This window comes from Anarhichas minor, unplaced genomic scaffold (genome assembly GCF_050575085.1).
Source record: "Anarhichas minor isolate MPS153535 unplaced genomic scaffold, ASM5057508v1 ptg000042l, whole genome shotgun sequence".
NCBI lineage: Eukaryota > Metazoa > Chordata > Actinopteri > Perciformes > Anarhichadidae > Anarhichas > Anarhichas minor.
The window spans coordinates 9,840,703-9,865,072 of NW_027466488.1; the positions used below are offsets into that span (position 1 = coordinate 9,840,703).

Below are 24,370 nucleotides of genomic sequence, written 5' to 3' on the forward strand. Positions count from 1 at the left end.
GGTTAGATTTCTTTGGATGAGGCCGGGCTTTGTTCTTGTTAAATAAATGTCTATTTATTACTTTTAACTCGTCCCTCATGTAACGGCCTTTTGAGCCGGGTCGTAACAATATAATAACAATAAGGGCTCACTAGGTTAAGAGGGTTGTCTGGCAACCGCAGGGTCAACGGTTCGATCCTCGACTGGGACGTGTCACGTGTCATAGTGTCCCTGAGCAAGACACTGAACCCCCTGGCTCCCCGGGCGCCTGTCATTGGCAGCCCACTGCTCCCTATATTCAGAGATGGGTTAAATGCAGAGACAAATTTCCCCCTTAAGGAACAAATCAACAGCCAGCCAGGTCCTCCACACAGGAGTCAGAGAGGAGAGGAGCCCCAGCCAAAGAAGAGGGTCAGCCTTTATAGCTGGGACCTACAGCAGGCCCAGGTGTGACTCATCAGCAGCAGATTACCATCCTGAAAGACAACCTGAGAACAGGACACAGACCCCTGGTGGAAGGGGGGGGGTCATCACAATATATATATACATGTGTGTATATATATACGTATAGATGTATGTAAATAACAAAATGTAATAATGAATAAATGTTTATGTTTACTGTTGCCTAGCTATGTTATCGTTGTTTTTAAGCTGTATTTTTATTTATGTACACTGAGAACAAAAACCAGAGTCCTGATATGCGTACTCATACCTGGCCAATAAAGCAGATTCTCATTCTTTAGTGTTTCATAACTCATAAGTAATGCCACTCCAAGCATCCAAGGACAAGACTGCACAGGTGTCTGAGATGAAGTGGAGTCAATGATGTGTGGGAAACGCTGAAGGTCTTTCCTTCAATAAAACCGGCTTGATCCGGTTGCAGTCAAGCCGGCGTGCACTCGTCTGGCCTAACCAATAGCATTTCTGCTTTTCTTGTTGAGCTCTCTCTTCCTGTTATAAGTGAACTTGGTCTTTTGGCAAGTTTCAAGTTTGCCTATTTCTTCTTCAACCGAGTCGTTGGTTACGTTTTCTATTCACATATGAAGACTATGAAGCACAAATATGACCACGTGAATGACGGGTGAAATCTTTGTCCTGTACCACAGGTTTGGTTGAAACGTCACTGTTTATATGTTAGAGGACCACGGGCACCACACAGGGAGATAAGAGCTGGAGAGTAATCTCACAGTAATGACTGTGACATACTTAACAACTACACGGCAAATGAAGAAGAGATCCAGTACGTAGCACCTAATAAGCACCAGATGATCAATGATGTTTAGCGTTTGCCAGGATGACTTAATATACTTAGATTAAAGACCGACACACCAGCCTTCTCTTTCAATACCCTCTTTATAATTATACGACCTCCTGTGGACTTAATTGGGGCACATATATTGGGGATATTTTTAAATCTGGTGATGAGGAATGGCTGGAACACGGGGTTACTGCAGGGCAGGGGGGGATGGTAGGGTCTGAAACTGAGTTAGTACAACGCAGAGGAATAAAGCAGACAATAGCCGTGTTTCCATTCACATGTCGCATTAGAAAAGCTGAATGGAAACGGCAAAATTCAATAAAACTCAATTGCAGAAAAAGGGGTTTTTACACTCGCTTGAGTTGGTTGTTGCCTTTGTGGAAAAATAGGTAATCTGCTAAATGGAATATGGAAATGGTTTTGCCAAATAAATTCTGACACAAACATTCAACTCAAATGACTGATCAGCTGTTGTTGCTCTGTGTCTTCTTTGATATTCCCATAACCTGGTTGTCTTTGTCTCCGGACAGCATGAAACATGGCCAATACTAGCATACATGAAATAACAATTCAAACTTGACCGCTTCGAAAGACCTCTCTTCATTTGTTTTCTCATAGATGCGAGTCAGACGGCCAAGCCGACTGGTTTTGTTTGCGGTTGACAACCTCCACAGCTTCTACTCTGTTAACTGGCGAATGACAGACATGCGTAGCCAATGTCGTATCTTTCATGCGACAGTTCTGTTGAAGTGATGAGGAAGGATGCTCCGTGGACACTGTTCTTGCTGGTATAATAAAGTTTATTACAAACAAGCAACACATGCCATTACGGACGTCTAGATCGTCCGGAGGTCTCAAGTCGAATCTGAAAGTCCCTCCTTTAGGGCTCTCGCTTCATCTTTATATAGGGTACATGTTATGTTTACATCTGGGCGGAACGTAAGAGAATGTATGTGGCCTCCTCATTCTACACATCCACCCTTCTGCCCCTGGTCTCCTGCACATCTGGTTTTCATCTAAGACAACTACACTTGGGGTCTTCTCTGTATTGTGCAAGGCCTGAAAATATACCACACCAACCTCTGACCAATCTACGCCCACGAGGATATTTGCTCTAAAACAGTTCATGGAAATGCGCCTGATGCTTTAATGTATTTATTGCATCTCTGCAAGTCTGTCTTGTTTGTTTTCTTGTTCTTATCTTTACTTAAGTAGCTTTTGACTTGTTTGAAAAAAAAACAACGAAGTGTCAATGATGCTAAAAGCGCTGACAGTGCAAACAACGATAAAAGTGCTGACAAAATGGGGTAATGGCAGGTAATACGAGATGACCAGAGAGAGAGAAACAGAACTTAATATAATAAAAAACGCATACTAGAAAATACAGTCTATTATTTTCTTTACAGGAATGAGTTTTCTACTTAAACCTTTTGAGGGCCCACCATGAAAGTGGAGATCAAGAAAAAGAGAAAGAAAACATGAAATGAGGCAAAGTAAGAACGGAGGATGAAGAGTAGTTGGAGATACTCTAGAATCAGTTCGAGGGACAAAGGTTTACTTTTCGACTTAATGGTTAATTCCAAGATTCCCTCGCTCTATCAATCTTGTTTTGTGTTACTGTGAGTGAAAAAAAAGTAAGAGGAGTTTTGATCCCACGCCGGCTAAAGGGATGCCAATTGGGCACACTGGGAGAGCCGAGCGTTATCTTTAATGGGCCATCTTCCTGCAGTCGCACTCCCTGGCTCGGGATGACGAGACTTAGAGAAATGAAAGAAGGGAGGAGGGAATTAAGGTCAAATTCGGACTGGGCGTAAGTGTGGCCACGAGGAAATGATCCAAGACCTGAAGGGGACAGAGTCAGGGAGTATGGCCATTAAACAATCAGTTTTCTTCTCCAGTAATCCTTCACTCCAGCAACAGTCAAGCCAATTTATTTTCCTAAATCTCTTTTGATAATCTCCAGGTCTTTCATGTCATCCCCCCCAAATACACACTCTCCTTTGCATCTGAATGCCCTGAGCATCCTCCCACTTGACCTGTTTGCTGTCTCTAGGGTGCTCGTCAGGACCGGCGTCTGATTTCTCTGCGTAGTTGGGAGGGTTGCGTTTATATGGATGTGTAGAAAGTAAGGGACAATTGGCACACGTATGGGATGAATCGCAGACCAAAATGTCTGCAGTTTCCCCTGAGGACTACTTATTTAATAGAAAGTCGCTCCGATGGAAGATTGCCACAGCGAGGTATACTTTCCTGAAAGGCACATTACTCTTGACCTTTTCAAATGTAATATTTCATACTTGTGGGTAATGCCATTCACCTCCAATGTGTTTGGGTGAAGCCACAAATCTCCTGTGAACCTGGACACACAAAAGCCAAACTATCTGCAAGATAGATACCTCTAGATGTAAGAATATATACATATTGTAAACTGAGCCATTGAAATAATCATTATGTCTCCTACCAGAGCATCAACATAGTGTTCCAGGTCAGTCATGTATGATGGCTCTTACAAATGAACCCATGAACACTGGCTACTGTCAGCTGATTGTGTGGATTTCTGCTCTCTATCAATGTTGTTATTCTTCATTTCATTTGAATCAGACTCACTACCTACTCTTTTATGGTAAAGGAACTGTGCAAATGCTATTTGGAGAAAAAATATTATAGAACAACTTACTTTTATGAAACAAGAAAAAGGTTTGGCAACCATTAATGTAGCTAGTTAAAGGGTAGGTCCGTTGCTTCATTCTATTATTGTTAGAGGTTTTTAGATCATTCTTCTTCGTTTGGAGAAGCAGACAGGTGCATCGGCACGGAAGCTAAGAAATGTCTTCCTACTGCTGTGTACGCCACGTAAAGTTCAATCCGAAAGTCGCACAACAACAACCAAACAAACTAAGCGATCAAGGCAGCTGTAGACCAGCAACTCCTGTGTGCTGCAAGGTACTGTTTCTGTCCAAGGAGTCCTGTGGCTGTTAAGAGAGCACAGATTATGGCTTCAGTTCTCCGCCGGCAACCGCTGAGTGGTGGCAGGGTAAAGCGGTGAAAATATTCTAACTATAACCAACACTTAACTGATATTTCTAGGTGGGCCTTTCTATATGTGGCTATAATACATTTTTCTGCTGCTCCTGTCCAACCATTGGTTTACCCTACTGTCAAACAGACATTTCCGACGGGGTGTGAAGTTGTTATACCGCTCTCTTCTAAGCCACAAGACTTATAGCTATAATCTTATCATTGAAGAAGTTCATGAAGTCATTACTACTCAGGTCTACACGGCTCAACAGAGCAGTGACTCTCTGTCAGCCTGGCTACAGTGCTGAAGAGAAACCTGGCCTTGTTCTTAATTTTTCTCTATTAATGATGAGTAATAAGCTGCTCTGGCATTACAGAGGGCCTTCTCATATGTCTTAAGACTGTCTCGCCAGACTAACCGAGATTCTTCCAAATTGGTGGAACGCCATATCCTTTCAAGTTTTCGCGATGTTTGCTTTAATTTGCGGGTTATACCATGGAGCGAACTTCCTTTACAATACAATATTACAATAATACTTCTACAATATAAGATATATATACATAGTAATATATTGTTAATACAAGTAACCAAACACAGCAATGGTCCTTCTCATATACTGTACTATAAATACACAGAAAGCTCGGCGGGACTGACCAAATGACAACTTAACAACATGAGGTGTTCCAATGGAAAAATACACCGAATATATATACTGTTTATTTACATTTGTATTACAGTTATTGTTGCACTAATGCTGCTTCTTTGTGTTTACATCTCTGTTACTCTGTCATACACACTTACTGCTTGGATAAAAGGAGCAGCAGGGCTCAGTGTTTTTCAGGGTGGCTGAGCAACAAGTTTAGAGAACAGACACATAGAAAGATGTCTACTATCTAAAGCAATCCAATGCAACAAGCCTGCAATAAATAATCATTATATTCAGTTGCGGTTCAATTAGAGTTCTAATTTTGGTCAGTTTGAGTCCATGTTTCTTGCATTAGATTTAAAGGGTCTTTTAGTTTCGATACACATTCAATTATTAATTAATTCACCATCCCCCCCTAAGTTTTTTCGTGGAATTAATTCACCTAAATATAGCATGAATGAAGAGCACATTTTCATTCGGTCTGTTATGTTTGTTTGTATACATAAAAAAAAATGAGACCAGACTTCATAGAAGTCCCCATGGTAATTGTTAGTCCTTATGAGTAATACATTCCCACTCTCCAATACTTTGTATTATGGGCTTTTCAAGGTGGAAGATGGGCTTCTCTCAAGACTTATGAGGTTTTCTTTTTCTGTCGATAAGAAAGTTAATCCTTTCATTGATAACCGATATAGAAAATGTCTTTTGTTCACTTAGGCTTGTGCATGCACAAGTAGACTTCATTCCACATCTCCCAATGCTCCTTTAAGCCTTTTACAAGCAGCGGATGCTGTAGCTTTCCTAAAAATGGAATACAATCAAATAACCACAACAGCTTTATTGTACAGAGATGAATGCCTCTACAGCTATTACGTTTCGTTGTCAAATATGATGACCATGGGTATAAAGAATGGATTTAGTCTTGCAACAGAAAGGTCAATAATGCGCCCAATGGAAAGGTTTCCTCAAGTACCTAATAGATTAGTGCAGGCATGAGTCCTAAAACCCTTAAATGACTCCTTTGCACTGACGGTTCCCTCGTCTCTAAGTCAATGGGTTTTTTGAATGGGTTTTTGGTTGGATGAAAACGTCATCACACCGTACTGGGTGTACCTCCCAGCCCTAACATAGGGTGTGAAAGTCCCTGGGTGTGTAGCAGCTTTCCCCACAGAACAGAGCGGCCACATTGAGTAGACCCAGAGTACAGCGGACGTCTGTCATCACAGCAGTTCACAGAAAGCTTTTGGTTGCTTAAGCTAATATTTGCGAGGCATGCAGCTTCCAAAGTCCTAACGACTTGGAAAAAAAGTGGCAAAGGAATGGAAATAGATAAGATTTCCACAAGCCACACGCAAGAACCCCCACAACTTCATTAAGTCTTTTTAAGCTCTGAAAAAAACATTACCAAATACCACAAAGGCCTCAGCCCAGCCAGGACCTTTGTTCATTCGCATATGGCAGTATTGAGTGTCTGTGTAGCTGAGGTTTTGTGTTTGTCTAAACCACCCCCATCACTGATGCCCTGTCCACACTACTCCGTTTCTCCTTGGATGCAGATTTGTCAAATAGAAACGAGGTGATCTGCGTCCACACGGCAGCCTTCGAAGGCGGACAGCACGTGACCATTAACGTACACTGGGCATGCGCGTGACGGTGTAAACAGGAAGTGGATTGCTTGCTTAGTTAAAAAAAAAAAAATACGACAGAGTAATAAAGTAGTCTTTAATAATGAAAGGTTGTATTTGATACTTAAGATCTTCCTCTAAAATCTCCCTCTATAAACTCAAACAGACACAGTTCGTGGAAAGTAAGTTTTATTTTTCAGACTCAGTTACAGCACTGCGGGTCTCTTGCTCTCTCTCTCCAAATTTACTTTAACATCAACACTTACACATAAACGTTTACTAGATTATGGGTCCATCAATGTAGTCAACACACGTCTCTCACTCGTTTCCTCCGTGTTGTCTGTTCTCACTAGTAGCTCTGAACGTCATGTCCGCCTAGCTAGCTTCTAAGCTAATTTTAACATTACCGCCAATGGAGAAATGCTAACCGCGATTAGCATTACAGCGCTGCGGGTCTATCTCTCTCTCTCACATCAAATTTACTTTAAAATCAACACTTACACGTAAACGTTTACTAGAATATGGGTCCATAAATGTGGTCAACACACGTCTCTCACTCTATTCTGCTCCTGCTTCGTGCAGGAAAGCTTAGCAGATCGCTAACAGTAGATCCGTGAAATAAAGACCATGGAATCCATAGAAGAGTTTCAAGACTTCAGTGTGAATCTTTATTTGTAAAACTGTGGAAACACAATATGAAATATGGCTTTACAAACTGTCCCTATACACATTACATGAATACAAAACAACAATCCATGATATAGCCAGCATGTAACATGTCCGCCTAGCTAGCTTCTAAGCTAATTTTAACATTACCGCCAATGGAGAAATGCTAACCGCGATTAGCATTTAATACAACACAAATGTTATACTAAACACGCGAATAGAATATATCTACGTACATCTTTTCATGCTTCATACATACATACATACTTACAGACTAAGGTCTCTCAAGGCTACCAAACGGAAGAAGTAAAACGTTAGAGCAGCATGTCTTCTCATTAGAATCTAAAAACAACAAGCTGCTCCATAGGGCTGATGCCGGTCACGCCGCTCGCTAATCACTCCAATAACAGCTGCTTCCTCCACAGAAATGCAGACTTTTACTGCACAACAGCTGCTAGCTGCTGCTAGCTGTTGTGCTAGCAGCAACATCATGTAGCTGTTGTGCTAGCAGCAACTCTTGCAATTAGTTATCCATGTTGAAATGAATCGCTGGTAGCCCAGTTTGTTTTCTTCAGGTACGGGTCACGTGATAGTGAGTGTGACGAATCAGGGACGGAGACGTCATGGTTGCCAAGAACCAATCCAGTAGCGAACACGGGTGTGGGCTACTTTTTTCTAAGCACATCCGTTTCCGACCGTCCACACGCAAACGCTACCCCGGAGTTCTCAAATACCTCCAACCTCGGCGGAGTTTTCAGATTCCTCCGTTTAGGGTGCTCCAAAACTCCGGCATAGTGTGGCCGCTCAGTGTAAACGTAGCAAATACGGAGTAAAAACGGAGTAATGTGGACAGGCCTGTCCACATTACTCCGTTTTTAGATGAGAGTGCGTAGAGAACAAAGAGGTTGTTGAGAGATGTGTGGAGGCAGGAAACAGAACCGTAGAGTGAGAAAAGATGGGGCTTTAGCCAAGCAGTGTCTCTAACAATGTCCTCATGGAATAGGATGAGAAGAACCGCAGTGTTGCATTGTTGTTACATTGTTTTTTTATTGGGTTTTAGATTGGATGAAAACGTCATCACACCGACTAGTCCACCTTCACAGCCTCGTTTTGTACTCACGCAAACGTGTTCGTTTATTGCCTAATGTTGGCTTTTTCTTTCTGGTAATTGCATTCACACTTCAAAAATCATAAAAGTGGTGTTCATTTGTGAGGATTATCTCGCCGAACGAATCTTTTAGGTATCATAAATTAGCGTTTTCCCACAGAGCTTTTTTCTGCAATGATCTGAAATCCAGTGGAAAAGTCCCATTGGGTATTTTTTGAGGGAACCAGTGCGATGCTAGCTTCCAGGGTTGGCCTACACTAAAACACAAGTTGCTCCCCACTGCTCCTAAAGTTAGGATGGGTTAAATGAAGAGGTCAAATTTCATGTCTGTACATATATGGTGTTTGTTATAAATGTTTAGGGGCAGTTCACCCCAAAATACATGTTTTTCCTCTTACCTGTAGTGCTATTTATCAGTGTAGATTGCTTTGGTGTGGGTTTCTGAGATATCGAATATCAATATAGTGGAACCATATCGCACTCAGCTTGTGTTGCTCAAAGCGCCAAAAAAAATACATTTGAATAACTCAGCAGCAATATCTTATTCCAGAGATCACGACCCGGTTACTCAAGATAATCCACAGACCTTGTCCTGAGCAGTTTCATGTAATGGAATTGGGTCTTGATTTCTGGAAAGAGACATTGCTGTTGAGTTTTTCAAATGTATTTTATTGGTGCTTTGAGCACCGCAAGCCGAGTGCCATAACGGTGAGAGGAAAAATATGTACTTTTGATTTTGGGGTGAACTGTCCCTTTAGGTTTTAAGTACCTGATGAAGGGTTGAAGTCCTCAAATGTCAGTGAAAGCCATCCTCAGAGCAGGAACAATGTTGAGGTTATAATAAACCTTTATTAGTTACACGGCTTGTGCATAAGACAGATACAACCATCATAGGAACATGTTGACTCATTTCTTCTCTAAACATTTTAAGTTATATATAATGTCATCTGAATGAAAACATATTGTTATTATTAATTTAATTTGCATATTTGTAAAACAAAAATAGACTGAGCGCATGAGGAAACTGTGTCTGCTGCATCTGCATCTGTCTCCTTCAAAATCACAGACTGCCACTTTACCCCTCTAACAGTGCTGATATGGTGCGATACTTTAATTTAGGACTCATCTATCTCTTCTATCTGAACTGCATAGGCTGCAACTGGGTGCTATGACTCAGGTCCCCCGGGACCTCAATATGTTGTTATTTAAAACTATCATTATTTAAAAAGCGCTTACAAGCAATTTAACCAGAAAACAATGATTTGGGTCATTTGAGTCATTTGGAACAAATCGATTGACAAAGTCATGTAATCTGTGTTGGTCACTCTTACTTAATTCCATGTGATTTATCCAACATTACATGTAACATTTGATTCAATGAAAATATAAAACACTTCTATAAAGCAGCTTCACGGCTGTTCTCATTACTTAAGAGGGCATATTTACAGTTAAATCCATAAACACATTCTTGGGTTGTGGGATGCTTGATATTAATTCTGACTGGCCTTTTTCAATGAAATCAAGGATAGATGTAACAATTCTTGATTTTTTTTCCATTTGTTCTCTTTGTCCTTTGATTAATTTTCTGCCCCACCACATATCCTCCAGTATAGCATGTATCTACAACATCTACAACATCTTTCTCATTTCCTCTACTTCATAACCCCTGGCCATAGACGTCAACACATCCAGATACTTTACGTCCGTCTCTCCTCCAGCGCATGTTATCCTTAAAACAGTGATGACCCTTACGCTTTTATTTTGAAGGCAGCCTCTCTTGTGTTCCGGTATTGTCCCAGTGCGGCATGAAGCTGACCGATGAATTCTAACGGGAGGGAAAAAAAGAGGAGAGGAAAATGAAAGAGCGAGGGAGATAGAGAGAGGGAGGGGAGGTAGAGGAGAGCCGTTGGACCATCCTACCAGCCGCTGCTGTAGAGGAGGGTGAGGCTTATAAATGTACCGTTGGCGCAAATCGTATTCGTCTTTGTTGCTGTCAAGACAAAAAGAAAATCTGGCGTCCATAACAGTAGCGTGCGCCTTAATGCAAAAAAAAAAAAAAAAATGCACATTAATTTCAATGAGGCTGTAGAAGTATGCTACATAATAGGAGTTGAAACCTGACGTATACCTAACGTGTTGGTACTATTCGCATAACTGCTAACAACCCTTATGAAATGACTACTGCTGCTATGTTTGGCTAGCCTACCGTCCGGCGGACGTTAATACGTTAAGACGTAAATACGGCGACGTTAGTATGAATGTAGTTTGCCGGTGTTCCGGGTGCTGTCGGTGTCGATAGACGGGACCTGATGTTTTCACGTTGTTCTGGTCGCGACGTGGGCAGGAAATGCCGCTGTACAGCAGGCCTGTGCACCCCGTCCATCGAGCCGAATGAACGGCTACAGACAGTGACGCAAAACACAACAGCGGTGCGTCTCGTTGTTTGATCTTTAGCTCACATTGTAGCGGTGCACGCGCTGTTTGCGTGTTGAGGTGCCTGCGCGCGCGTCTCTGTGTGTCGTCACTGGGTATCTGTTCATCATATCTGTGTGTGTAATCAGACACAACACCCCCCAACTCCCCGTGTCTGGTTGTGCAGTGTTTCGACATGACAGCTCTGCGTCAGAGGAAGGGCAGCAGGGGGAAGGAGCCCCCTCTCGGTGCAGAGTGTCAGTCCCAGCAGTCCAACTGTTGCACTGACCACCACCCAGAGAAGATCCTGCACGGTGAGTGAGCTAACTGCGGAAAAAGTTTTTTTTCTAATGAAATGCCATCGTCCTTTTTCATCCGCACTCTTCTAGGTTGAAGTCTGCGGCTGTCCAACTTCTGTGCACCAATGCATACAGCAGTCACGTGTCTGCTTGGGCTGCATCCTCAGAAGACATCGGGCATAAATGCCTTTTTTTGTTTTAGCATTTCAATTTTAAATGATTGAAATGAATGCCATTTATATTATGAGTTAACTGTATTTCTCTAGTATCCACTGAACCTCCCCATGACAACAACACACCTGTTGTCATGTTGACTCAGGGCAACATTTATGTTTCCATCATAAATTAGTTTTACTCAGGCGTCAACCTCCGGTTCTGCCAAGTGATGCTGATGACATGACTACATTCACCTCTTCTATACAGTCTATGGTTTTTCTGGTGCAACACTAGGAATGCCCTCCAGAAGAGACTGACAATGAGGGATGTTGTGTGCCCCCCCCCCCCCCCCCCTTCCCTCCTCTATACGACAGCCGGCTTTTCACTCCGACACTTTTTCACTTTTCATTTCTGGATGTCGGCCCTGAGCCGTCATCCACAATACCAGGACCCTGAAACTGAAGCAGCTGAATGGAATTGAGCCGTCATTCCCTTCAAACAAAGGTTCGTAAGCTTTCACTCGGCAGCGGCGACTTACTGACACGCTAATGTCCCTGCAGGTGATTGGTCATGGGGAGCAATAATCTGGACGTCGGTCGGTTGGTCCGTGTCTGTTGGTCTGGGCCTGCTGTGCTGCATCTACATGGCCACGCTGCACGAGAACGACCTGTGGTTCTCCAACATTAAGGTAAAGAACCTTTCACTGTCACAATCTTTAGGTCAAGTTCCCCCCCCCCCCCCCCCCCCCCCCAGAAGGAAAGCTGAAGTTTTAGAAGTATTTCAACACAACCATAACCGTGCATTATGACTATTGTCTCATGTCAAGCAGCTCATTTGCTCTCTAGCAACTGGACCTCAAAGTTTAAGACTTAAACATGAGCTGTCCGGGATAACAAATCAGGTGCATTGGTCAAACCATTTAAGCAGACCAAAGTTGAGTTTTGTGTAGTTGGTTGAAAACCTCAAATATTATTTTTCAGTTTCAACTACTTAATTAGAATAAAAAAATATTTACAAATATTTACAAAATAACACCCACAATAGAAGTTTTGCTGGGCTTCGTGTGGTGGAGTCAAAATCCGTACTAACTGACAGACTTGTCACTTCTTAAGCTCTGCAGCAGCTGAACATTGTGCAGCGCTGAGTGTCGGCCTACTTAAAAGTGTACCACGCTGTTTGTTTGACAGCTTTGAAGCATACATTTCCGAGAGAAGTTTTTTCTCAAATGTATACTCCTTGCTGCCTGGGATGATGGAGATTCAGTGCGTAGGTCAAGCCCATGAGGACAGAGCCGGCCCTGCCAACACCTCCGAAGGCCTGTGACGACTCTGATGTCCTTTGAGCTGTTGCTTGTGGAGGCTCCGACCTTTGTGATCGCAGTAATTGCCATTATTTGCCGTTCAAGTTCCTCCAAGTTGTCAGTGTGTCCTCCAACATGAATTTGTAATCAGTGTTGTAGAACAAAACTGTCAAAAAGAAATATGGTAGGCACGTCACATCCCTAGACGATGCATTTTTAATAAAGGGCCCCTGTGTCAGCCGTGTCCATGTACCGATGGGTGACGAATTAAAGCAACATTCCTAGTTTATTTAGAGCCCTTGTTCACGGTTACAGTGTCAAAGGGCTTTACGAGCCCACAGTTCATGGAAAACAAAACTGACCCGAACCCTCATGAAAACCAGAGGGGGGGTCAGAAACCCTATCGGAGTCTTCATCTCCTTCATCCAAATGAATGGTCAACCATCTCGATAATGGTTGCCGTGCCACTTTCTCAGTGGTCATAGCTGTTAGTAACCAACGAGCTTCTCCAGCAACTAGTTTCATTTTCGTATTCTCTGGATCTGAGCCATCGAAGGACAGTTACCCAGTGATGACCATACAACAGAGTTTATCACGATGTGTGCGTTTCTTTCCCCAATGCAGTGATTAGACACAGCCCAAAAAATGAAATTCGGGTGACATGACAGGTAAGGTGGTCTATCGTGGATTTAAGTGTCTAGTAAAATCCTAGATTAGTGTCATGTTCGGTTGCATTCAGGGGCTATAATCCGCTGTAGCTTTATGCCACTGATGTTTCTTTTCATGTGTACATATTAACTAGATACAGTAGAACAGCTGTTATTTTTGCATGCATTTCACAACAGACAGTTTTAAGTAAAGTCAACAATTAGAGGAGCAAGCAAACCCCCGAAAAGGATGCAGAGAGTGGATGTCATGGTGTAACATAAAGCTTAGGAAGGCAGCAGGGATCACACTTTGAAGAAGGATGTTTATTGGAATAACTATATTGTAATATTTGCCCCTAGAATGGCTACATTTCAATTGCCAGGTTCAATTAAGGCACATTTTGCGACTTTCTCTTTATACCAGAATGGAGCAAAATAAGCGTTGCATTTTATGTGTATGTTAAAAACTATTTATGGAAAATGATGATGTGCTGACTTGTTGCCAATCCTCTCCACGTAATGTATGTGTAGATGTCTCAGGGGTTTAGTAAGAACCATTGACTGTAGAGAACAAGTGTATGTTGTTGTCGTGACGGATTTGAAGCCTTGAGTTCGGTATCTTAGATTTTGGATGTCGCCATCTTGTTTTTTTGTGCAACCAGTGAACAGAAGTAACCATATTTGGACTGTGGAGGAATAACGCAGAGACGCAGCATATGACTCTGGTAGCAGTAGCGACTTGTCAATCACAAGGTAGCCCCACCCTAAAGCATACTCTGCTTTATGGTCTATTTGACTCTAAATGGACCATAATCTACTAAATGAACATCATGCTGTATTGAAGAAGACTTGAAACTAGAGATTGAGACCATAAACTCATGTTTACAATGTTTACTGAGGTAATAAATCAAGAGAGAAGTAGAGTCATTTTCTCATAGACTTCTATACAATCAGACTTATTTTTGTAATCGGAGGAGTTGCCCCCTGCTGGCCAGTAGAGAGAATGCAAGTGTAAAACACTTTCGCATTGGCTTCACTTTTCAGAACGGCATGTTGCTACCCGGTTAAAAACTGACTGGCTGTAAGTGTCACTCACAGTGTGACACCAACTATTTGAGATTGTGCCAGCCGAGAAAGAAGATCTGGGAATGTTGAAAACATACGGAGCCTTTTAATGTATTTTTATGAGGCAGTTGTTAAGAAGCAGCAGAGATGGCCAGACTGATGGAGGCCAACAGTATTTTGACACTTTTATGTGGAGGTCATCTGAGGATTTGACATCCATGTGGAAGATTCATCAAGCACATCACACATGTGGGTATTTACAGATGGAAAATGTCTCCCGCTTTTGAAATTTAAAAGCTGAAAAAAAATTCCACTCACATTTTTTTGCTTATCTCAGGAGGAAACGTAGCTCTGACATAAGTGCCAATCAGATACATCCCCTCATCCGGCGTTAAACACGCGTCATAAACACTTCATGCCTGTAATGGCTCCAATGTTCGTCCACGGGCTGCAGCGGATTGATTCTGAGCCCGTGAAATGAACCGCATGAAGCACCAAGGCCACTGCCGACTACACGGACCTTTTTTAGAGTCTGTTCAGTGTTGTACGGCAACAGAACACCGTGCGCTGCCAGATGTGATGTCACTTTTTTAAAATCCCCTTTCCATAGCTTCACCATCGCTGTGCTTCAGACTGAGATATACATAGCAGGCAGAACAGATCGGCCTGTCAGAGTCATAACTGGGGCAACGTGTGAATGAACGGTGTTCTTCTCCAGCTTTAGTTTTTGTGTGATTTGGCGGTGCAGTGGTAGTCATTTGTTTAGGTAGATGAAGGAGTCGTTAGAAAAAGGAATGCAGGTCACATGGTGTGGCCTGGTTTAGTTTCATGTTGTGTGGTTAGCAGGGCTGTACTGAATGTCTTTATTTTTATTTATAATTGAAGATTGTATTAAGTGAACAAAATCTCAATTTTGTGATTCATTGGATTAGATAAATTAGTCTTTTTTTTTTTATTAAATCAACTTTTTGAAATGAATATAACTCATCACAAACCGTTCTTTTTGACCGATAAAGACATGTTTTGAATTTTGAAAAATGATTGCATCCATCGTTTTTGAATAACTTCGGACTTAAAGGAATAGTGCGTAGGACTTAGAGGGATTTATTGGCATGAATGGAATATGATGTATGTTTTCATCAATGTGTGTAATGATCTGACGCCACGAATCGTTGTGATTGTGAATATTAAGCTCCTATTCTTTCATCGGTACTTTATTAATGTTGTGTGTGTCATTTGTTATAACGCTGCAGCGCACAGCTCCTCTGCTGTCTGAGGGCTGAGCTCCTCCGACTACACGCACACACACACACACACACACACACATATTTTTTTAATTTTCCACCTGTCTCTCCTGCCGCTGAATGAAACACTGATTAGTGCAGCCTGATCTGCATCTGCAACTTAAACAAAATGAATAGACATGCAGAAAAAAAAAAAGGGTGCGCAGCATTTAAATGTTGATTTGATTAAATCTAGTGACCTTGGCAGAGTTTCAGCTGAACATATTGCTTCAGATGTTGTGGAAGCGTTATATAGCATATATCCTTCACAGGGGATGGACTTCCCTTTTATGTGCAGGACAGAAGAGAGATGGGGCAGACAGACCCTCTGAAAATCTACGACTATGAGAATTCCTCTCATCCGTCGGCAGTAACTCGCAGCACCAGACAGGTGCTTCATCTGTTTCTCATGCAAATGTGCAGCGCCTCTTGACCCACATAGAGGCAATCTGCACGGGATCGTTGGTGAGCTTTCGTCACAGAGAGACAGAGCGCCGTGTCCAAGTTAATTGAGCGGATTCCGTACGGACACAGTTTGTGGTCCTCTGCTGTTTAAATCTGAAAATGCTTTTTATATGTGAAACAAGGTTTGCAAAGAAATGTACTGCTGTAGTGCACACTTAAACTTTGTAATATTTTCACTTACTTATATGTTATATACTTCAGTTCCGTGTTTGTGTGTGTGTATGTGTATATATATATGTGTGTATATATATATATATATGTGTGTATATATATATATATATATATATGTATATATGTATATATATATATATATGTATATATGTATATATATATATATATATTACTGTACACAGAACTGAAGCTGTCATATCTACAAAGCCTTCAGACTTTGTTGACAGAAACTGTAATTTTACCTCGCAGAACACAGGAATGTTCTACTGCTCTGTGCAGCGAGAACAAAAGATGGAAAGTGTGGCTACGTTTCACTCCAGTAGATGCTGAGAACGCTCGTTGTCACAAATGCAATAAACCCCTCACAAGTAAGGGAGGAAATACCAGCAGTTTATCACAACATTTAGCCAACGAGCAGAACATCAATGTGCAGAAATGCTCAGTTGTGGACTGTTGGTGGAGCAGCCGTCCATCCTCGTACACTGCATGTAACATTAGCCATGCCATGCGGAGTTTGATCATAAGAACAGGGTAGTAGCTAAAAGCTTAGTTCATTGTTTAGCTGCGAATGTTCTTTAAAGATTTTGGAACTTTGGAGCTGATGCTGCAGTCTGACTTCACCTCCAACTGCTGGCTGTTCCTCCCTCAACTACAGTTGAGATTGTGTATTTTGTTTCCTGCCCTTAGAGATCCACTCGCTCACATTCACTCACACACGCACATACACACACACACACACACACACACACACACACACACACACACACACACTCCCACTCACACACGCGCTCTCTTAAGTGGGTCCAGGTCAAGCAGGATGGAAAGGACCGTGAAACATGCTGGAAAGTCATTTGTGAGTCTGGGAGTCCTGCCCGCTCGCTGTTTGTGCTTTTGGCAGTTGTTGCCGTCTGACCCGACCCTACGTGTCTGATGGTATCAGAATGCTGGCGGTCTGTGGAGGAGCTTGTTGCCGAACAGAACTGGGGAATGGTTTTAATAATCTCACACGTGGCCTCCTCACCCACGGTGCTGTAGAGGAGAATGCGGCAGCAGTTGTTCAGCCTCAGGTCAAAGGGTCTGAAGGGGGTTTGTTATCAAGTTCTCGTTCACACACACACACACACACACACACACACACACACACACACACAGCGCTTATTCTCACCGGTCCTCCTCTGACGTGTGGAGTGAGAGACAGTCCCGGCACAGAGCCGAGTCTATTTCAGACGTGTGCTCACAGCCTGAGGCCGGTTCCAGATCCACAAAACTCTCTGACAAATGTCCCCCCCCCGCATTTTTCCGAGTGACGTTCCTTACCCCCACCCCATCCTATTCTTTGCCTGTGTGCATGTGTGTTTTTTATAGACAAGAGGTCACCAGTAGTGGCTCTCTTTTTTTTCTTTCTTTCTTCCCGTTCCCTCCCTCTGACTGCTCCACTTATCTACAGCCCAGCCCGTTGTTTCGTAGCCCGTTGTTTCGTAGCCCTACTGCGGCTCGGTCGAGGACGGCTGCTTTTTGTTTAGAAGTGACTGCTGGAGTTCAAGGGAGGCAAATGTTGGTCGTCGTTGATGCGACGGCAGCGCTGGACGGAAGCTCGCCCGGATTATTCAAGTGCTGCATCAGAGGGATGGGTGTTATTGAAAAAGCCATGAAGAGGAAACGGCAGCAGAGGGAAACGGAATAGAGGAGGATCGGTGCCTGGTGAGGAGTGAAGTAGCTTTCGGGGTAATGAGCAACGTGTGAACTTGTTAACTGGGCCCGTTCTCTTTGACCTTAATTTAAACTGAGGATTAGCCATCTCATCAGAGTTCTTGGTGGAAAGCCAAGGCTTGTTCTGCCCCGAGCAAACTCTAAAGGAGGATTGGGAAGGAAACTAGCTGCTCATTCCCTCGGAGAAAGCTTTTTTTTGCATATTTCCTTTTGGCAAGGAACTTGAAGCGATTAAAAAGTTAATTTATTTGGACCGACTTCAAGAAACGAGAAGCGCACCGCATTTACACTTACCGTGTAATGGATTTGGATCAGTTCTATAACTCAGCCCGGGAGCGTGCTGTTTATCTACCTGAATTCAGCGCATCAAAGGATCCAAGAGTGTATTGATGATCTCCGCAGTCTCAGGCAATGGAGCTTCGTAAGAGAGTTAAGCCGAGCAAGCTGCAACATCATGCGGGCCCTCCGCGAGATGCTGCAGATGAAGGGAGACGCAGCGGTAACGTGATGCGGAGCACAGAGCGGTCCCATGCCGCCCAGGAGGGCGCGGGGGAGGCGGTTCTGCTCGGACGGTCCGGCGCTCATTCCGGTCTGGGCATTCTGGCCCGGCGGCCCTGGCGACGGCGTGTTTCCATGGCGGCCGGGCTGTCATTAGCCGGGCTGCTGGCGCTGACTCAGGCCTGGTGCGTCAACGCCATACACGAGAACCTGCTGTGGTTCTCTCAGCTCACGGTAGGAGTTCTGACGCCGCGCTCATTTTAAACTTTGATTAGCCGAGCGCAGCGCGGACGAGCTACCGCTCCCAAGTGGCAGGTGCAAATGAAAACACCCCTCAGCTGTCCAATCTCCTCTTACAGTAGGAGTCTGTTGACTCTCTCTCTCTATAAAGCTAGGCTATATGAAATAAGTTCATTGAATATCATATGAAATTATGTTTAGTAAAAAATGTTCAACTTAAAAAGCATCTTGCCTCAGTTAGGGGCCAAGTGGACAGGTGGTTTCTATGTAGTTTTGAAAAGACTTTGTACTACAGACGATGACAGGGTGTCTCAATACGTCACGATACAATGGTCACAATAACAACGACATCACGATACAGTCAGATAAACAACAAGCAATATGTTGCAAAGCAGTTAAAACAAAACAAGATTATTGTCGCTGAAATGGCAAAATGTTTTTATAAAACAGGAATAAATCATAAAGTATATTAATTAATTCATGTGTGTTAACTTTTGCAGAACTATCAGCAAACTTACATTAAATGATGAGTAAAAAAGTAGCATAGTGTCTGTTTTAACACATCGCACGTGTCATATCGTTACTCGTGATCTTGTCCTGTCCAGTCTGTCACAGTGTCCTCGAGCAAGACACCCTCAAACCCCCTGATTCCTCCCTAACCACCATGGGACCAGGGTTATCTTTTGGGGGGGGGGGAATATTCTGGCCGGAATATAAACCCTCTACTTCCGTGTGTTAAATCTTCTATCCTCAATGCCAGTTGTCACTTACAGTGATTCAGATTATTTTCTATTGGACATTGTTACCTTTCAAAAGAGACCAAAACCATGCATGTCCTCCAAGACCAGCTTTCAATTTACTTTGGGTTTGCTTTGGGTAGACGTTTTAGGCTGAGAGAATCATTTATATTCGATACTTACTAACAATCATTTTACACTGATTTGAGAAAGTTTTACACGACATAGATGCACCAATATACTGTGTGTCGAAGGAGCCACAGCGATCACACAGGTGTAATTCATGATATTCATTTTAGCCCTGTTCCATTTCGGTGGGCCACAGCCCTGGTAGCCTGTTGTACATGCTGGCTGTGACGCACTAAATAGAATGGGACCATAATTAATTTTATGCATCTGTTTTTTTTTTGTGTGTTACAAAAATGGCTGCTGGCAAATTGTAGTGTTACAATTATACCATATGATGTAGGCCTCTTGTACACAATTGAGCTAAATAGACAGGGTCATATATATTATATTATATGTTGCGTCTGTAACCAAAATGTTGTCCTTCTGTGGGAAAAAAGATGTGGTTGGAGTTTATGATTGGTTAATTCACATTTTTGAAAATAAAGTCTACCCTCTCTACTCATTGTCTTAGGCATATACCCTGTATATATTAACAGGTTGACGTGTATGTATAATGGTTCCGAATAATAAGTTCCCCACCCTGAACGGTGTAACACAATGGATCATAGAGACAGGAAGATGTCAGTCAAGCACCGCCTGTACTTGCCCACTACGTCCCAGGAACAGTCTAATTAACAGCACCTCTGTGGGCGGGCTGCGGCGGTGGAGGGTCTTTTTTATTTCCTATTAACATTGTTTTCACACTGATCACAGTGCCGGCCTCTTTTTTTTATATGTATGTAAGATGTTAGGACTGTGTTATGAACTAGTGGTTCTCTATTGTGCTCCTCGGGTCTCAAAGTCCTGCTGGTTTTCACTCAATTAATCAGCAACTGGTTCATAAATACAATGAGAACACCCGTGTTGGTCTGGGACACTGAGAACCACTGGCCTGTGTAGTTTCTCGCTTGTAGTTGCCCGGTGTCCTGCATGATTGTGATCCTCCCTGATACCTGCTGTCAGGTAGCTGATGGCAGAATTAAATTAGCCAGGCTAATTTAATTCTGCCATCAATTCCACTTAAGATGATGAGATGGAGCTGTAAGGGTGGGGCCACGGGCCACAGAGGGACATTCATAGATGGTTAGAATATGGGACATTTTATATACAAAGTGTATTTGAATGTCGCGGTAGCTCACGTTGTAATGTGAATAGAAATCAGCGGGTCTGTTCCATTCCGTGTCATTTGGTCAATGAATCAGTTGTTAAGGTTTTTGCGTCCATTCATTTGTTTTTTTTATGTGGGATGAGCTTTTAATCATAGGTCTATTCCTCAATGCCAGGTCACTGGAAACAAGATGACATAAATGGCATCGTAATAATACTCCGAAATATTCGTTGGTTTTTAACAAGCAGATTTCGAGCTCCCTCGGATTGACAAACACCCAACAGTCAAATCACAGCCGATATGGCAAAGAAATGTATCACTATGGTCAAAGAATGTCTTTTTAAATGGAGCACAGCTGTAAAAACTATTTACTAACGGGACACGATAGATTGATGGAGTTAATATTCTGCAGCTGGTTGTTCTCTGTTTGCTCTCTGTTTTTTTACCCCCCAGTGGAACAGTAATCATGCATGGCAAGCAGGAAATCTCTTGGGAAGCCATCGTCTAAGCACACACACACACACACACACACACACACACACACATACACGCCGCGCTACCTGTCTCGTTGTTACTGCCGAGGATTACGAGTGTATTAGCTGCTTTGCCTCCATCCTCCGTGTTTCTGTCATGCTGTGCCAGGATATCTGTTTTCCATATTTTAAAAAAGTCTTTGGTTTCATGCAACTAAAAAAAAACCCCACCTTTTTATTTTTTGCTTTCAGGAGGTGGAGCGGGAGATCTCGTTTCGGACTGAGTGTGGACTGTACTACTCCTACTACAAGCAGATGTTGCAGGCCCCGTCCATACAGGAAGGTATGAACTGTGTTTATGGTGGCGACATCATTTTTTTCCGTATACATATTGCACCAATATTGTCTTTTTATTGAAGTTATCAAATGTCAGCCTGTGCACTTATGTCATCCTTGGTGTTATGAGCGCTCTGACTTTCTCCACATGAAGCAATGTGCATGTGTCTCTAGTAAGAGATACTCTGTATCATTAATGTTTAGACACGAGAACAAAAGTGTTGTGAATGGATTAAACAGTGTGCATCTGATGTAGCATAGGCTGCAAATGTTAGCAAGTCGGACTAACTAGCTTACTACAGTCGTAACCTAGCAGTATTTCTACTACATTATTTTGACTGAACCATGCACTGTTCATGTAGTATTTCCCTACTGTGTGGAAGCCGGTCCTCGATGCTAACAGAGTTTAAGCTAACGTTAGCAGCTCTGTTCTGCTCTTTATTGGATTTGGGGACGTTTGCACCCTCATAACTTACGTCGTCATCCTAAAAGCGTTTTCTTTTGTGACTTCAAACGTGACAACACACTGTTTGAAAATACAAACCGATATATAAGCTAGTTAGCCACACAGGGTTGTGTGGCTAACTAGGGTACAGTCTGATCTTACATTTTCCTTAATCAAACTTATGATAGCACGACTAACCAGCTCTACACTGCAACACAAGAACAAAGCTGTTTTTGCGCCTCTGCGCCGGCCACAGCCGTGGCTGAAAGCATTATGTTGTTGAATTGTCCGTCCAGTCCATGTTCATGAACACGATAGCGTAGCCTATTGGAATTTGGTGGTCAAAGATAACTCTGACCTCACAAAACACATTTCTGACCACAGCTCAAGAAATCCTACGCTAATTATGACAATTTCACACAAACGTCTAAGAGGATAAAATGAGGAAGTGTTGACATTTTGGACTGACGTGGACATACACGGAAACATGACCGGGTTGGTACAGGCATACAACCACGAGGCGGTAAATCTTTTTTTTTTTTGTCTTTTACATGACTCATCACCTGGTGAGGAGGACTTTAGCTGGGACATGTAGCTACAGCCTCAGTGTTTCAGCATCGTACCATTTATCTTGCTATTAAACATTTATTTAAGACCCTTTTACGGGATTCTTGTTTTAATATGAGTCAGCCATTATCACTAAAGAGTCGGCCAGAGAAGGAATTAATGGAGCTAACATTAGCTTAATGTTACTGAGCTTAATGAGTTGGGATCTAACGATTATCCAAATCCATAATTCGGTTCAGACGTACATCACGAGACCTTATCAAGTCGGTAGCTCGCTACAGCTGATACAGTCTGCCAGTGACAGATGGCCACCAGGCAGTATGAAATTATATCATCCAGCATTTCATGTTTATAGTGAGAATTGTTATTTTAACTGTAATTATTGAACATTGTCTTATAATACAATAATGTACTTTTTTACATGGATAGACACCAGATGGCTGTCTCTACCCACTCTAACAAGGAGAAAGAAACTTTTAGTTTCTCCCCCTAACTTTCTAACCATACCAAACAAATCACTGCAGCCTGTTGTGACGCACAGTCTGGTCTGAGGGAAATTAGTCTAATTATTTGTTCCCATTATCATGTAAAATACCCAGTTGGAAACAGGCCTAATTTGCCACAAAGGCAAATAATTGAGCTGCAATCAGTTTGAGGAACTGGCTGACCTCCCTCTCTGTCTTGCTCTGGGTTTCTTTTCCCGTCAGCAGAAAGGCTCGATGTGCAGAAACTACAGAAGTTACTCAGAGTTACGGTGCTAAGGGTGCGGGAGGGAGGAGAAAAATACAGGGAGGGCGTCACGGAAGAAATGTGAAAACAAAAGATGGGATGTAGGAAAGCCAAACAAGTGAGGTGGCAGAAAAAAGGATGCAAGGAGGCGTGTAAAGAGAAAAAGGAAGGACAGTGACAGAAGCAGGGATGAGAGGAGAGGTATAAGGGAAGATGGAGAGGATAAGGAAGCAAAGTGAGTGAGGAAAAATGACAGTTTGAAAGAAAGATGAAAAAGGAATGGTTGAAGGGAAGCGCGTTGTGTGTGTGTGTGTGGGTAGTAATATCTATTTTGTTTATGGAAAACAGTGCTGGTTTTTATGGTCCTACATGGATCAAGAACACAGCAGTGATCAGGCTGACACATCCCAGCCTGCAGCACAAACTCAGCCCTCTGCTGCAGGTTTAGTGTCACGCTTTGTTCCAGTCAAACCCAATGCATAGTAATGATACTGCACCCAGTGCCCCATTTTGGAATGATGACAACAGCGTGCGTATGAGCTGATGTAACGTCATCTTCAGTGCTTTGCCTCCATCCTCCTTGTCCATGAACCACATTTCCTGCAGGAAGCTTTTTAGAAGAGGTAGACTTGACTCATCTCCTCTCGTGGTCAGTTTGATAGATGACATTTGCTGCGTTTGCTGTGTGAACTAGCTCATCTGCTTTCCCCCCTAAAGGTTAATGTTTTATTTGATGAAAACCTTTCATGATGTTAGTGGAGATTCATGGGCTCGGTAGGCGGAAGGTACCTAAGGTGGAATGCACCGACGACGGGTTCAGATATTCCATTGTGCTCTCGGCGACTACGGGATTAGATTCAAGCTGAACCCACTGTGGTTGTAGCCGGTAGCGTACATTTCAAACACTGTTATTGTTCCTTAATCAGCAGCGTACTCTGTAAATGGGAGCTCTGAGGAACATGAATCGCACCCGTTCCTCCCAATAATCACTATCACTCTCTGTCACTGTGAAGATAGTCATTTTATATATATATGTGTGTGTGTGTGTGTGTGTGTGTGTGTGTGTGTGTGTGTGTGTGTGTGTGTGTGTGTGTGTGTGTGTGTTCTCCTAGGGCTCTCCGATTTGATCCATGACAACTTGACAGAATCCAAGAGGACCATCAATCTCCTGCAGAGAATGAATATCTACCAAGAGGTCTTTCTCAGTGTTCTCTACAGAGTGTTGCCCATACAGGTACCTCATCACTCAGCTGTCAGCTC

At 42.8% G+C, this 24,370-nt stretch overlaps 1 protein-coding gene across 1 annotated transcript in view; it reads left to right on the top strand.

The window, feature by feature from the left end:
• Positions 1 to 9,986: 9,986 nt before the first annotated feature.
• The window catches only part of dpy19l3 (dpy-19 like C-mannosyltransferase 3), a 51,741-nt gene continuing 37,357 nt past the window's right edge, over positions 9,987 to 24,370 (top strand). Inside the window, exons 1-5 of the mRNA XM_076110265.1 lie at positions 9,987 to 10,242; positions 10,863 to 11,027; positions 11,729 to 11,856; positions 21,286 to 21,376; positions 24,223 to 24,344. Coding sequence (XP_075966380.1) covers positions 10,910 to 11,027; positions 11,729 to 11,856; positions 21,286 to 21,376; positions 24,223 to 24,344 — 459 coding nt within the window. The 5' untranslated portion in view covers positions 9,987 to 10,242; positions 10,863 to 10,909. The remainder of the gene's footprint in view (positions 10,243 to 10,862; positions 11,028 to 11,728; positions 11,857 to 21,285; positions 21,377 to 24,222; positions 24,345 to 24,370) is intronic.